Source organism: Neltuma alba, unplaced genomic scaffold (assembly GCF_004799145.2).
Source record: "Neltuma alba isolate B1F8T4 unplaced genomic scaffold, ASM479914v2 tig00012957_pilon, whole genome shotgun sequence".
Lineage (NCBI taxonomy): Eukaryota > Viridiplantae > Streptophyta > Magnoliopsida > Fabales > Fabaceae > Neltuma > Neltuma alba.
The window spans coordinates 155,831-167,673 of record NW_021637317.1 but is presented as its reverse complement, the minus strand read 5'-3'; the positions used below and the strand labels follow the sequence as shown (position 1 = coordinate 167,673).

The 11,843-nt window shown below is 34.5% G+C and overlaps 2 protein-coding genes across 4 annotated transcripts; both read left to right on the top strand.

The window, feature by feature from the left end:
* Positions 1 to 1,386: 1,386 nt before the first annotated feature.
* Positions 1,387 to 4,771, top strand: LOC114732943 (mannose-1-phosphate guanylyltransferase 1). Of its 3 annotated transcripts, XM_028920341.1 has the most exons (6): positions 2,349 to 2,716; positions 2,773 to 2,775; positions 2,860 to 2,986; positions 3,391 to 3,453; positions 3,531 to 3,770; positions 3,857 to 4,771. In XM_028920341.1, exons 3-6 carry the CDS (start codon positions 2,876 to 2,878, stop codon positions 4,526 to 4,528), a joined length of 1,086 nt encoding a protein of 361 aa, XP_028776174.1. In that variant the 5' UTR covers positions 2,349 to 2,716; positions 2,773 to 2,775; positions 2,860 to 2,875; the 3' UTR covers positions 4,529 to 4,771. The 3 variants fall into 3 exon arrangements, with proteins under 3 accessions (XP_028776176.1, XP_028776175.1, XP_028776174.1); XM_028920343.1 differs by lacking the exons at positions 2,349 to 2,716; positions 2,773 to 2,775 and adding an exon at positions 1,387 to 1,519; XM_028920342.1 differs by lacking the exons at positions 2,349 to 2,716; positions 2,773 to 2,775 and adding an exon at positions 1,400 to 1,519 and having other exon boundaries at positions 2,854 to 2,986.
* A 3,820-nt stretch (positions 4,772 to 8,591) lies between these two features.
* Positions 8,592 to 10,485, top strand: LOC114732945 (uncharacterized protein At2g39795, mitochondrial-like). Its single transcript, XM_028920346.1, has 3 exons — positions 8,592 to 8,902; positions 9,596 to 9,939; positions 10,053 to 10,485. Exons 1-3 carry the CDS (start codon positions 8,642 to 8,644, stop codon positions 10,210 to 10,212), a joined length of 765 nt encoding a protein of 254 aa, XP_028776179.1. The 5' UTR covers positions 8,592 to 8,641; the 3' UTR covers positions 10,213 to 10,485.
* The last annotated feature ends 1,358 nt before the right edge of the window (positions 10,486 to 11,843 follow it).

Below are 11,843 nucleotides of genomic sequence, written 5' to 3'. Positions count from 1 at the left end.
TTTATCAACAACCAAATCTTTAGATATGTTGTTGATCAGGAGGTTTCGTTCAATGATCTCATTGAGTGTTTTTATTGGTTTTTCTCTACTCCTTTTTATAGAATCCCAAACTGTTTGATCTATTGTTCTTGCTGGGGCCTCCAATAGCCTTCTTTGCACATTTCACATTTTCGAATTACCTCAAACGATATTTAGCTATTTTCTCTTTGATAAGCGTTATATCTACTCTTACTTTAATATTTTCATTTTGAACTTTATCTTTTCTTGTATGATCATACATCCATCTTAACATCCTCATTTCTGCTACCTTGACTTTATGCTCTTCTTATTATTTTTTGACCACCACTCTTTATTTAAACTTTCTGCTAGTATAGCATTACTATTCATGAAAATAAGTTAGTATATATTAAATAGAAATAAAGTTGATTGAATTTTAAAATAGAGTTAATAATATTTGAGGTTTTTTCTTGATTTTGATAAAACATATTAAAAGTTAAAAATGTCTTACAAATTATAAGTAAATGTGTAGATTTGTTTTGAAAATTTTTGTTTAGAAGCAGTATTATCCTAAAAGTTATTTTTTGGATTGAAGATTACTTTAAAAGTGTTAAAATGGAGTAATGATGTCTCTTATTATTAAAAAGGCTAATAGTAAAGAAATGTGTAATATTGCTATATTTTGAAACTTATACGGTGATACTGAATCCAAAATATTTTTTTTGAAGCAACATTACTTTAGAATAAAACTTTCAAAGCAAATTTATAATTTAACTCTATAATTATAGCAATACTTTGAATCACTAATTCACATATGATTTAATTAGGATAAGTTTTTCTAAACATGATTTTTTGTATGCTCTACCTCAATATTTTATTTGAGAAATATTGAATTTCTCACCTCTCAATTTAATCATCTTGATAAAGCCATACCTCATTTTCTAAATCATTTTGGTACATGATTGCAAAATCCCTTTTCTCTGTTTTATTCAATAATGTACTTTGTAAGAAAATAAATGTCATAAACAAGACAAATTTTGTTGATGAATATTCAGTGGAAATAAAATTTAATTCATTTTCTAAATCAAAAGTGAAAATAAAGTGCAATAAGGAAGTATCCTGAAATGATCAAGAACAAGTAACAACAGGTCTTGACACGATTCATCATCGAAGATTTTAGTCAAACACTTGCATTTGAAGGTGATAAATATTATTTATTGTTAATTTTTAGCCATACCATTTATTGTTTATTGTTTTTTCGCTTATTATGAATTTTAACAAATAAAAAAAAAAGAAAGGGAAAGAGAAGTGTATGTCATGACTTGGAGATGACAAATGATTGGCGCGTATATAAAAAGATGACAGGAAGACTCGTTGTTCGGCCAACGCCATTGTCACAGCTCAGACCCCTGGCGACCGGACCGTTGGGGGTGCCAGATTCACCACGTTGTCTCCCTGAAGATTGAGGATAAAACCTATATTCTTTAATCGGATTTCGCTCCCGCGAGAGATCTGATCAGAGGTAACGGGGATTTCTAATTTCGTATCGGCTTAAGCCGAATATGACAATGCCTTCGCCGTTATTTTTCATATTACGTTTCTGCAGCTTCTTGTTGAGTTCTTGGTTCTTGTTGTCATCTTGTTTCTTTGATCGGATGTTTTAATCACATTGCTGTCCTGCTTGGACTTTTCTTCTTTGGATGCTTGAATTACGGTGAATTAAGCAGAGGGATCTGTGCTAATTAGCAGATCTGCTGCTAGTTTAGCTATTTGCTTGTTTCTCTATCTTTCTCTGTCCTTTTTCTTCTGCTTGTCGTTTATGATCTTGATTGCTTGTGTGCTGAGTAATGTCACTTTGTTTCTCTCCCTGGATTTGGCGCCACTGCTACAAATTTTTGTGATTTCGATTATTTTTTGTATATAGTAATGTGGAGAACAGAGAACCTCTTAAATTAGGCATCTTCAACAGTCATCCTCCCTTGTGTATTCGATCTTGAGAAATTTATCCAGAGAGCAATATCAATGAAGCAATCTTTTGTCTACATTGATACAGTTTTCTTTGGTCAGGCAAAAAGAAAGAAGCAGCTTTATGCGATTGTAATGTCATCATTGCTTGTTCTTGTGAATTCATCTCACCTGACTGGATCTTTTGTTTAATTTATATCTTTTATCGATTCTCCGTGAGTTTAGCTCTGTTTTCTGTTCAAATTTTTTTGACAATACAATCAGTTTAGCATTTAGCATTACTTTGGAGGAATTTGTCCTCTTCCAGCTTTCTTGTGTTGCTAGCCTCATCTAATATGGTTAGAGTGATTGAATTCTGATGTCCTCAATTATATACTCTCTAGTCTGAGGGAATCATTATATCTAGGACCCTTTTAATTGATTCCAGTTTAGATATAATGTCATCTATTGGGTTACTTGCCCCAGAATCAAACCATTTTGTCATTCTCTTGAAAAACCTTTGCCAGTTTGTCGGTGGATCTTGTCTTCATTTACTTATCCAGCTAGCTTTTGCGTGCTATTTTTTCACTTTCCTTTGTAGCTTTATGATTCTTCGATGAAACGAAGTTGGATTTTTGGTTGCTTACCTGAAGTTGAGCATTAATTCTTGGGTGGTTACGTCTCAATTTGTTTTGGCAGATTGATTTTTCTTGCAGATTTAGGTTTTCAGCTTTAGCTGCATCTGTGTCCTACTCATCATAACACCTGTCAGCTCATGCTAACTTCCGTAGCAATGTTTCTTTCTTTTCCATCCACTAGTATTTAGAGGACAGAGTGGAATCAGTCTGCTAACGTACTGAATTGGTTCTGTGCTATTTTTTATTGATCTGCTATTAATTTTATAATTTACAGGAAAAGCAAGGGGAATATCACAATGAAGGCACTGATCCTGGTTGGAGGCTTTGGAACAAGATTGAGGCCATTGACACTCAGTGTGCCTAAGCCTCTTGTTGATTTTGCTAACAAACCCATGATCCTGCATCAGGTTGGTTTCTGAAGCCTCTTTTATAGAAGTTTTATTCCTGTCATGCTAAACTAGCAAGATTGAATTAGTTCTAACATTCTAATGTATCAAAACTATTGAATCTCTAAATCCGAATCAATTAATTTTGCTTTTTGATACTGGTTATCTTCCCTTGATAATCCGTTTTTGGTGGATAGAGGATGGGAATCCCCACCCTCCCTTTTCTTCCGTTGCCTTACAAAATGGGAAGAAATGTGCTTATTTGGTTGAGCATTGTGGAGAAGGTATTCTAATCTCACTCGATGTAGTAATGTTGGTCTCTCTGAAGTCCCATATGTTCGTGTATATACTCACAACTTTTGTTTATCTGTAAATGGGAGAGAAGATCTTAATACTCATTCTCATTTCGATTTTATATTTTTCAGATAGAGGCTCTTAAGTCTATTGGGGTTGATGAAGTGGTATTAGCCATCAATTACCAACCAGAGGTAAAGATCAAAATATCCTCGCTGCATTATTTAATCAATACTTAGAGTTATATGGCTGAATTTACTCCCTATGGCAGGTGATGTTGAACTTCCTGAAGGAATTCGAGACAAAGCTGGGCATTAAGATCACATGTTCGCAAGAAACTGAACCACTGGGTACAGCAGGTCCTCTGGCTCTTGCCAGAGATAAGCTGATAGATGGCTCTGGAGAGCCATTTTTTGTTCTCAACAGTGATGTTATCAGTGAGTACCCACTTAAGGAAATGGTTGAATTCCATAAATCCCATGGAGGAGAGGCATCCATAATGGTGACAAAGGTGACAACACTGAAATGCTTGCCGACTATGTAAGACTTTAATGACGGTTTAGAGCATTCAATATCATTTTCCATCTACTTGTGCAGGTCGATGAACCATCAAAGTATGGTGTGGTTGTTATGGAGGAGGCCACAGGGAAGGTTGAGAAATTTGTGGAAAAGCCTAAGTTGTTTGTTGGTAACAAAATCAATGCTGGAATTTACTTACTGAACCCGTCAGTTCTGGATCGCATTGAGCTAAGGCCCACATCTATCGAGAAAGAGGTGTTTCCAAATATTGCTGCTGAGAAAAAGCTATTTGCAATGGTCCTTCCTGGGTTTTGGATGGACATTGGACAGCCAAGGGACTATATTACTGGTCTGAGACTCTACCTGGATTCATTGAAGAAAAAGTCTTCCTCGAAGTTAGTCACTGGTCCTCACATTGTTGGGAATGTCATAGTGGACGAGACTGCCAAAATTGGCGAAGGATGTCTTATCGGACCTGATGTTGCTATTGGTCCTGGCTGCACAGTTGAGTCCGGTGTTCGTCTCTCCCGCTGCACTATAATGCGAGGAGCCCGAATTAAGAAACATGCTTGCATTTCCAGCAGTATCATTGGGTGGCATTCCACTGTAGGGCAATGGGCTCGCGTGGAGAACATGACTATTCTCGGAGAAGATGTCCATGTGTGTGATGAAATATACACCAATGGTGGTGTGGTTCTGCCCCACAAGGAGATCAAGTCCAGCATTTGGAAACCAGAGATAGTCATGTGAAATTATGTTTAAATAAGTAGCATGTGGTTAGGAGGTAGTCTGAAATGTGTTGGTTGGTTTATATCGTTTTTCTTTCTCCTTCCCTTGCAGTGCACAAGTCAGTTTCGTCTAGAAAGAGTCATGCCATTGCTACGTTGGAATGTGTCTTTGTAAAGGTCCTAAATTTGCTCATTTGTCCAAAAGTTATGTAGTCTTTAATAAGTTCCTTTATAATTATGTCCCTTGAATAGTCAATTTTACCTCCTCGACATTTGTAGTGTAGGTTTAATTCATTTACTCTTACCGCACTGCAATAAGTACCTAATAAGGTCAAAGAAAAGTTTTATCATACTGCTATAAGACCAGTAATGCTATATGACAGTGAGTGTTGGACTTTAAAAGGACAACAGGAATATAAAGTGTCAGTTGCCAAGATGAGAATGTTAAGATAGATATGTACTCATATAAGAAAAGACACAATCCGTAATGAACATATACGAGAAAAAGTTGGAGTGGCTGCTATTGATGAGAAAATGATAGAAAACTGATTGAGATGGTTTGATCACGTGCAAAGAAGGTCCTGGAACGTGCCGATGAGAATAGTTGATCAAACAGTTCGGAGTCCTCTAAAAAGAAGTAGAGGAAGGCCGAAGACAACATTTAATGAAGTCATTGAACGAGATCTTTCAATTAACAATAGATATGGCTCAATGGCATCGTGCGATCTATGTAGCTGATTCTATCTAGTGGGATAAGATTTTGTTGTTGTTGTTTGATTACGATGTACTTATTGGTGGGTTCAGATTCTTCTTAAAGCAGTTCAAGGTGGTAACTGGTAAGTGTCATGTCATCGTACAGATTTTATAGCAGTGCCATTATAACGACGACGTGAGATCAAAATATAAATTACATCCAATGTTTTTTTTTTGGGACTATTCCCAATTTGAATCCTGTGTTTTTGGGGCAAATAAAAAGAAGTTTTTCCTCTTGTTTTTGCTTGGTTTAGATTATTGATGAGTCATAGTTGTCAAACTTGGGAGGAAATCTGGCATACGCATCAGTGTCATGTTCATCACGTGGTGGTGGTCCAAAATGTGGTTGTAACTTCTAAGATTGGTCATGCTCAATTATTTCCAACGTCACATTCGTTGATTAGCATGTGCTTAGTACAATATTTTAAAGCAAAAGCATCTAGTGGCATTTAAGTGCATCTAAATTTGTGCGATGGTTTGAAGATGTTGGTTTAATGAGAATTGTTTGATAATATAAGCTACATACATAATCCCCTCTTCTAAAAAAAATACAAATAACAACGTAACAGAGTAATCATTTCTTATACTTTTATTGGATTAAGGTGCAAATTCACCTTGAAAGTTGGTGCTTTGGAGTGTTGGGTATCTAAAAGTATTTTTTGACTTAATGTTACCTTGGCCTGGTCGTTATCTAAATTAAGTTTGACTGTTAGTTGACCAACTATGCTGAGTTGGCATGCCCAAGTGTCGTTTACGTTATTTTCTTTTCTGGGTTAAGTGCACATTTACCCTGGCAGTTTTAATTCAGGAGTGCTTGGTATCCGAAAATTTTCAAATTGTAGCAATGTTACCTCAATTGTTATCCATGTTAAATTTGATTATTAATTAACAAAATATGTTGAGCTGGTAGGTCCACATGTGGTGCACTTTATTTTTTTTTGAAGATGAGGATTTAGCACTAACTCTAAAAAAATAATTGCTTCTATGCTTTCTAAACCCGTGGCTATTCCCAAAATCAACTTTATCGTTTACATCTTTTAAGAATTCTTGTGAGCTTCTTTTCTATATATATTATTTACTATATTTTTATACTCTACTTTTGTTCTTATAAAAAGCACTAAACTAAGAAGGAATGAAGAAATAATGGACGTGTGGAAAGAGTTGTTTATGTATGGGAGAAATAAAATTAGGGTTATGAACTAGGAATGAAGTGGATAACCTGAAAAAAAATAAAGTAGATCATACATGGACCTACCGACTCAGCATATTTGGTTAGTAAATGGTCAAATTTAACATGGATAACATCTGGGGCAATATTGTTATAATTTGAAACTTCTTGGTATCCAACACTCCAGAGTAAAAACTTTCAGGGTGAATTTGCATCTTAACTCAGAAAAGAAAATGAGGTGGACGACATGTGAACTTGCCAGCTCAGCATAGTTAGTCAACTAACCATTAAACTTAACCTAGATAATGGCCAGGACAACATCACTACAATTTGAAAACTTTTAGAGCAACATTGAGCCAAAATATATTTTTGAATACCCATCACTCCTAAGCACAAATTTTTGAGACAAATTTGCACCTTATCCCATTTTTATTTTAAAGCTATATTTTTTCCTTAAATAGATAATAACTTGAAAGTTTTTAAAAGTTTCTCTACATGTAAAGCCTATTGAAATATGTTTAAAAATATTGAATGAATAAAAAATAGTTTCATCCAGCTAACAAGCCTGTGAAGAAAGACTGAAAAAAATACGTACATTGCAAAAAATTAGATAAAAAATTGAAATATTTATTATTCAAGAATAATGTGACCCCGATGAATTTTATATTTCATACTGAGTGATGATTTGGAGTATATTATATCTTTTCTACAGCTCTCATCCTTAAACTTGTTAAAAAATGCTTTTATAATTTTTTTTTCCTGCCAACGAAGCTTTTATAAATTATTATTGCATTACAAAATCATCTCAGGGGATATATTTTTCAAAAAATAACCAAATCAAAGAAATTATTGCAAGTATATCTTTTTTTCCATGTGATGTAATGTGTAGAATATATTAGTACTCTGTAAATTTTATACATACAGAATATTATTTAGATCATTTTTATCAATAAAATTTTCAATGGGAGGCTTTACCCAGTTATAATAAATATATATATATATATATATATATATTCATATTAAAGGAATAAAAATAACTTTCTCAAAATCGAATAAATTGTGGGGAAAACTATAATAATAATATAATAACTTTTTTTTTGCTAAAGTATATATTTGGTCCTTTAACTTTGTATAAGGTTTCAATTTGATCCCTTAACTTTAAAAGGTATATTTTTAATCTTTTAACCCTAATTTTTTTTTTAAAAAATGATGACATTAAGATCTTAAATGTTGATAAAATATTCTTAAACACTAACATATTAAGTTTAATTTTCAAAATATCCATGATTGTTACAAAAAAGGGTTAATTAATCTGTAAGTCCTTGTAATTTCAACCAATTTTGAATTAGATCCTTATAGTTTTTTTCTTTTTATCAGGTCCTTATACTTTCATTTGTTTTTAATTAAGTCCTTGCATTTATTTTTCTTTTTATTAAGTCCTTATAATTTCACTAAATTTTTAATCAGGTCCATCTAGTTTTAATTTTTATTTATTAATTAAATATAAACTTAATTAAATAAATTAATACTGAAATAAAATATTAATAATTAAATTAAATTAACAATTATATAATAAAAGATAAGTAATATAATTAATTAATTTAGAAATTTTTTTAGAACAATTAATTTTTTTTGCAAAAAAATTATTATAATAATTTATTATTTTTAGAGTATTATTGTTTATAAACTAATATTAAATAATAAATACTATTTTATGTTTATAGAATAGTACTATTAGAATTTATAAAATAAAGAATAAAAAATTTAAGGACTTAATTAAAAATAAGGTGAACTTATAAGGACTTGATAAAAAGAAAAATAAATGCAAGGACTTAATTAAAAACAGGTAAAAGTATAAGGACCTGATAAAAAGAAAAAAAATTATAGGGACCTGATTCAAAATTAGTTGAAACTATAAGGACTTTTAGATTAATTATCCCTACAAAAAATCATCATTAAAGCTTAATGATTTTAAAGTTAAAGGACTAAATATATTCTTTTTAAAATTAAAAGATCAAATTAAAACTTTATATAAAATTAAAAGGCCAAAATAGATACTTTAACCCTTTTTTTTTTTTTCCCGGGAATAATGAGCATTGTGCTGCGGTTCAAAATACGGAATCACCCGTACAGTAACCTTGCAAAATCTTGAGAAGCTCTAAACCCTAGTAAAACCCTCAGTGTCTCTCAGGGTGTGTAGTCGCTGGACTGGAAATGGCGTTCTTTTCTGTTCTTCGCAAGTCAGCTTCTTCTCTTAGGCATTTTGCGGCTCATCTGCTTAAGCCCCACCGTAATTACCATGCTCTGCCCTCCACTGCCATCATCAATCATACCCCTCGCGCTCGCAATCCTTTGTACCTCCCTTGCTCTCATTTCTCTTCTGCGCCATTGAAGAAGTTCCCTTCTGATGAGACTTTGCTTCGTGCCATAGAATCTGAAATCCGTTACGCCGAGGATACTGACGACCACGACAGGGTATGCTTTTTTTTGTTTTTTGTCTTAGCATTGTCTTGCTGATTGGCTTACTGTCGACTGTTAAGATGATCGAGGAATGAAGGATTTTAATACCCAACACGATTAGAATGATATGGTTGCAAATGGGCTGCTTAGATGAACAGATTTCGCTTGAGGATTTCTTTCTTTGTGGCGATTTTTATTTGCTCCCCCCCCCCCAGCTCTTGGCGGGTGACTGATTGAATAAGAATTTGGTAAATTTAGGCTTCCTCAGGCCTTTTCTTTTAGTGCTCCCCATATGCGATGCAGAATCAAAGTTTACAAATTGGTGAAAGGTGGCTGCAATTAACCTATTTGTTCGACGATTGATCTGGGTTCCATTTTATGTTTCCTTTGCAAGAAATCAGACTGATCATTTTCCTTTTTGTTTTCTTCTGCAAAAAGGGTTGACTTCTCTATGATTTTCCTCTCTTAGTCCATAGATTATTTGGTTTGCCAGTGGGAGGTAAATTAAAAAATGCTGCTTCATCCAATACGCCTTAGGTTCATTCCAGCTCAATGGGTGTTAATTTTTGTTCTTGTGGAATTGTCAATTCTGTTGCTGCAAAAATCTTTGATATACTTTATTGAGAATCGATATTTATCCGTAATGCAATATTGTATTTGAGATGGATTGCGTTGTTACAACCCTCTTTTTTCCCCCTTGGGAGACAGGTTGAAGACAAACCAAATGATTTTCCCTTTGAAATTATTGATTGTCCGGGACAGCAGATTATAACACTCAGAAGAACATACCAAGGTGAAGATATAAAGGTTGAGGTTCACATGCCTGATCTAGTTACTGGGGAAAATGAGGATGATCGTGATGATGATGATAATGACAGTGAAAGGGCCAATCACTCGAACGTTCCTCTTGTAGTCAGTGTCTCTAAGAAGGATGGACCCCTTCTAGAGTTTGGTTGTTTTGCTTACCCTGACGAGATCACTATTGATAGCTTGACTGTGAAGAATCCAGAAAACGCTGAGGATAAAATTCCTTATGAGGGTCCAGACTTCCAGTAAGGCCTTGTTCTTCATATCTCAGTCCTTGAATTTCCTATTCAATGTCATGCTCTTTTCCTTCCAATTCTTACAAACATCTTTCACTTATTTATTTACTTTTTTCTTTCAGAGATATGGATGAGAACCTGCAAAAGGCCTTCCATAAGTATTTAGAAATTAGAGGAATCAAACCGAGAACAACTCAGTTCTTGCACGAGTACATGATCAACAAGGACAGCAGAGAATACTTGGTGTGGATGAAAAAGCTCAAAAAATTTATTGAAGCTTAAACTTTAAAATCTTCTTTGGTACCTCAGCCGTTATTCGATGGACGTGTGAACCACAATGCTGCATTTTTAATGAACTACATTTGGAGTGGAAGATATTAGGTTTCCTATTATTGTTGTTTATTCTAATTATGTCATTTTTATAATATTTTTGTTTTCTAGTTCTCACTCCCCTGGAGGGGTGCTTTAGTAATTCAAGTATTGACCATGCTTGTTGCCCCCCTTAAATTTGTTGGTACATAATATTTTTTGGGAATAAATTACTATTTTGATTTCCGACAGTTCTCAATTAGATGTTTGAAGGAAAAATATTTACACTGATAACTGAAACTCTGAGGGCCCGTTTGGTGGATTTCTTGGGAGCATGGCAATGCAAGCAATGCAATTTTAATTGCTTAGCATGTATTGATATCTTACGAAGAATAATGTAATAATACTTATCAGAAATATTTTAAAATTATGAAAGTGAATTTGTTAGCCTTGTAGGCCCAAAAAAAAAAAAAACCTTTCCCATTCTTCTTCTTTCCCCAATCGTCCCTCTTTCCTCGCCCACATCAGATTTAGAAACCAATGGCCTTATGTTGACGTTCTAGGGAAAAGTAGATATGAAAAACCAGATTTCGGGGGAAAAAAAGGAAAAAGAAAAAGAATAGATCTTGTGCAGTGACGAGCTGTTAGATTTGGTGAGTGGTGAGGGAGGGAGAAGAAGGAGGTGAAGGCAAACCATGGCAGGTAGAGCAAACAGAAGGAGAGTGGGAGAAGAATCTAGTGGCGTTTGGGAAGGAGGTCGTCGGTGGTGGCAGTTCAAAGAAAGGTTGAAAATGAGGCGGATGGCGGCGGGGGAGCTGAGCAGTAGGAAGGGTGGAAGGAGGAGGGCCGATGGTCCAGAGGGTATTATTGTCCACAAGACATGATTATCAGGATTTACAGGGCTTTCCCCATGAATCTTGATTACCATAGTTCCCGCAATCTAGATTACAATTGATTATCACAAGCCAACCAAACAGAAGGTTTGTTTGTAATGATGGTATAATTCTTCAGAAACAGCTTATGTGAGATGAATTTTATCTTAAATTATGTAAATAAGTGCTTTTAGGATGTAGAAACTTGATCCCAAGAAAGCACACATTGGTAATAGGAGTTTGAAAAACCATTATCACAAACCAACCAAACACATTGCTAATAATTAGGGCCCTCTGGTTCATTTCTTACGAACATTTTTGGGGCAGATGCCACCAAAAAAAAAAAAAAAGTAGTGAAGCTATATTCTCCCTTTTCAAGAGCTAAAAATGGTTGCTGCATAGCAGGGTTTTCTCACACTTCCGTACGGTGCAGTGCCTTCGAAGCAGAGGAATGGGTCATCTTTAAAGATCTACTCTAGCCTGGGATATGGGTTCTTAAAAGGTTATTCTAGAGTCTGAATCTAAGGCGCATGTGGACATGTTAAGAGATAGGTTGCAGCCGAGGAATGGCATTTTGGTTTTGCTTCAGATACAAAGATTAATGAATTACAGCTGGGAACTACAATTGAGACATGTTGCCAGAGATAACAACTCCCTTGCAGATGCTTTAGCAAAACAAGGATTATCAAGGTCCTCTTTATTTGATGGGTGTCCGCAATACTTGCGGGCTTT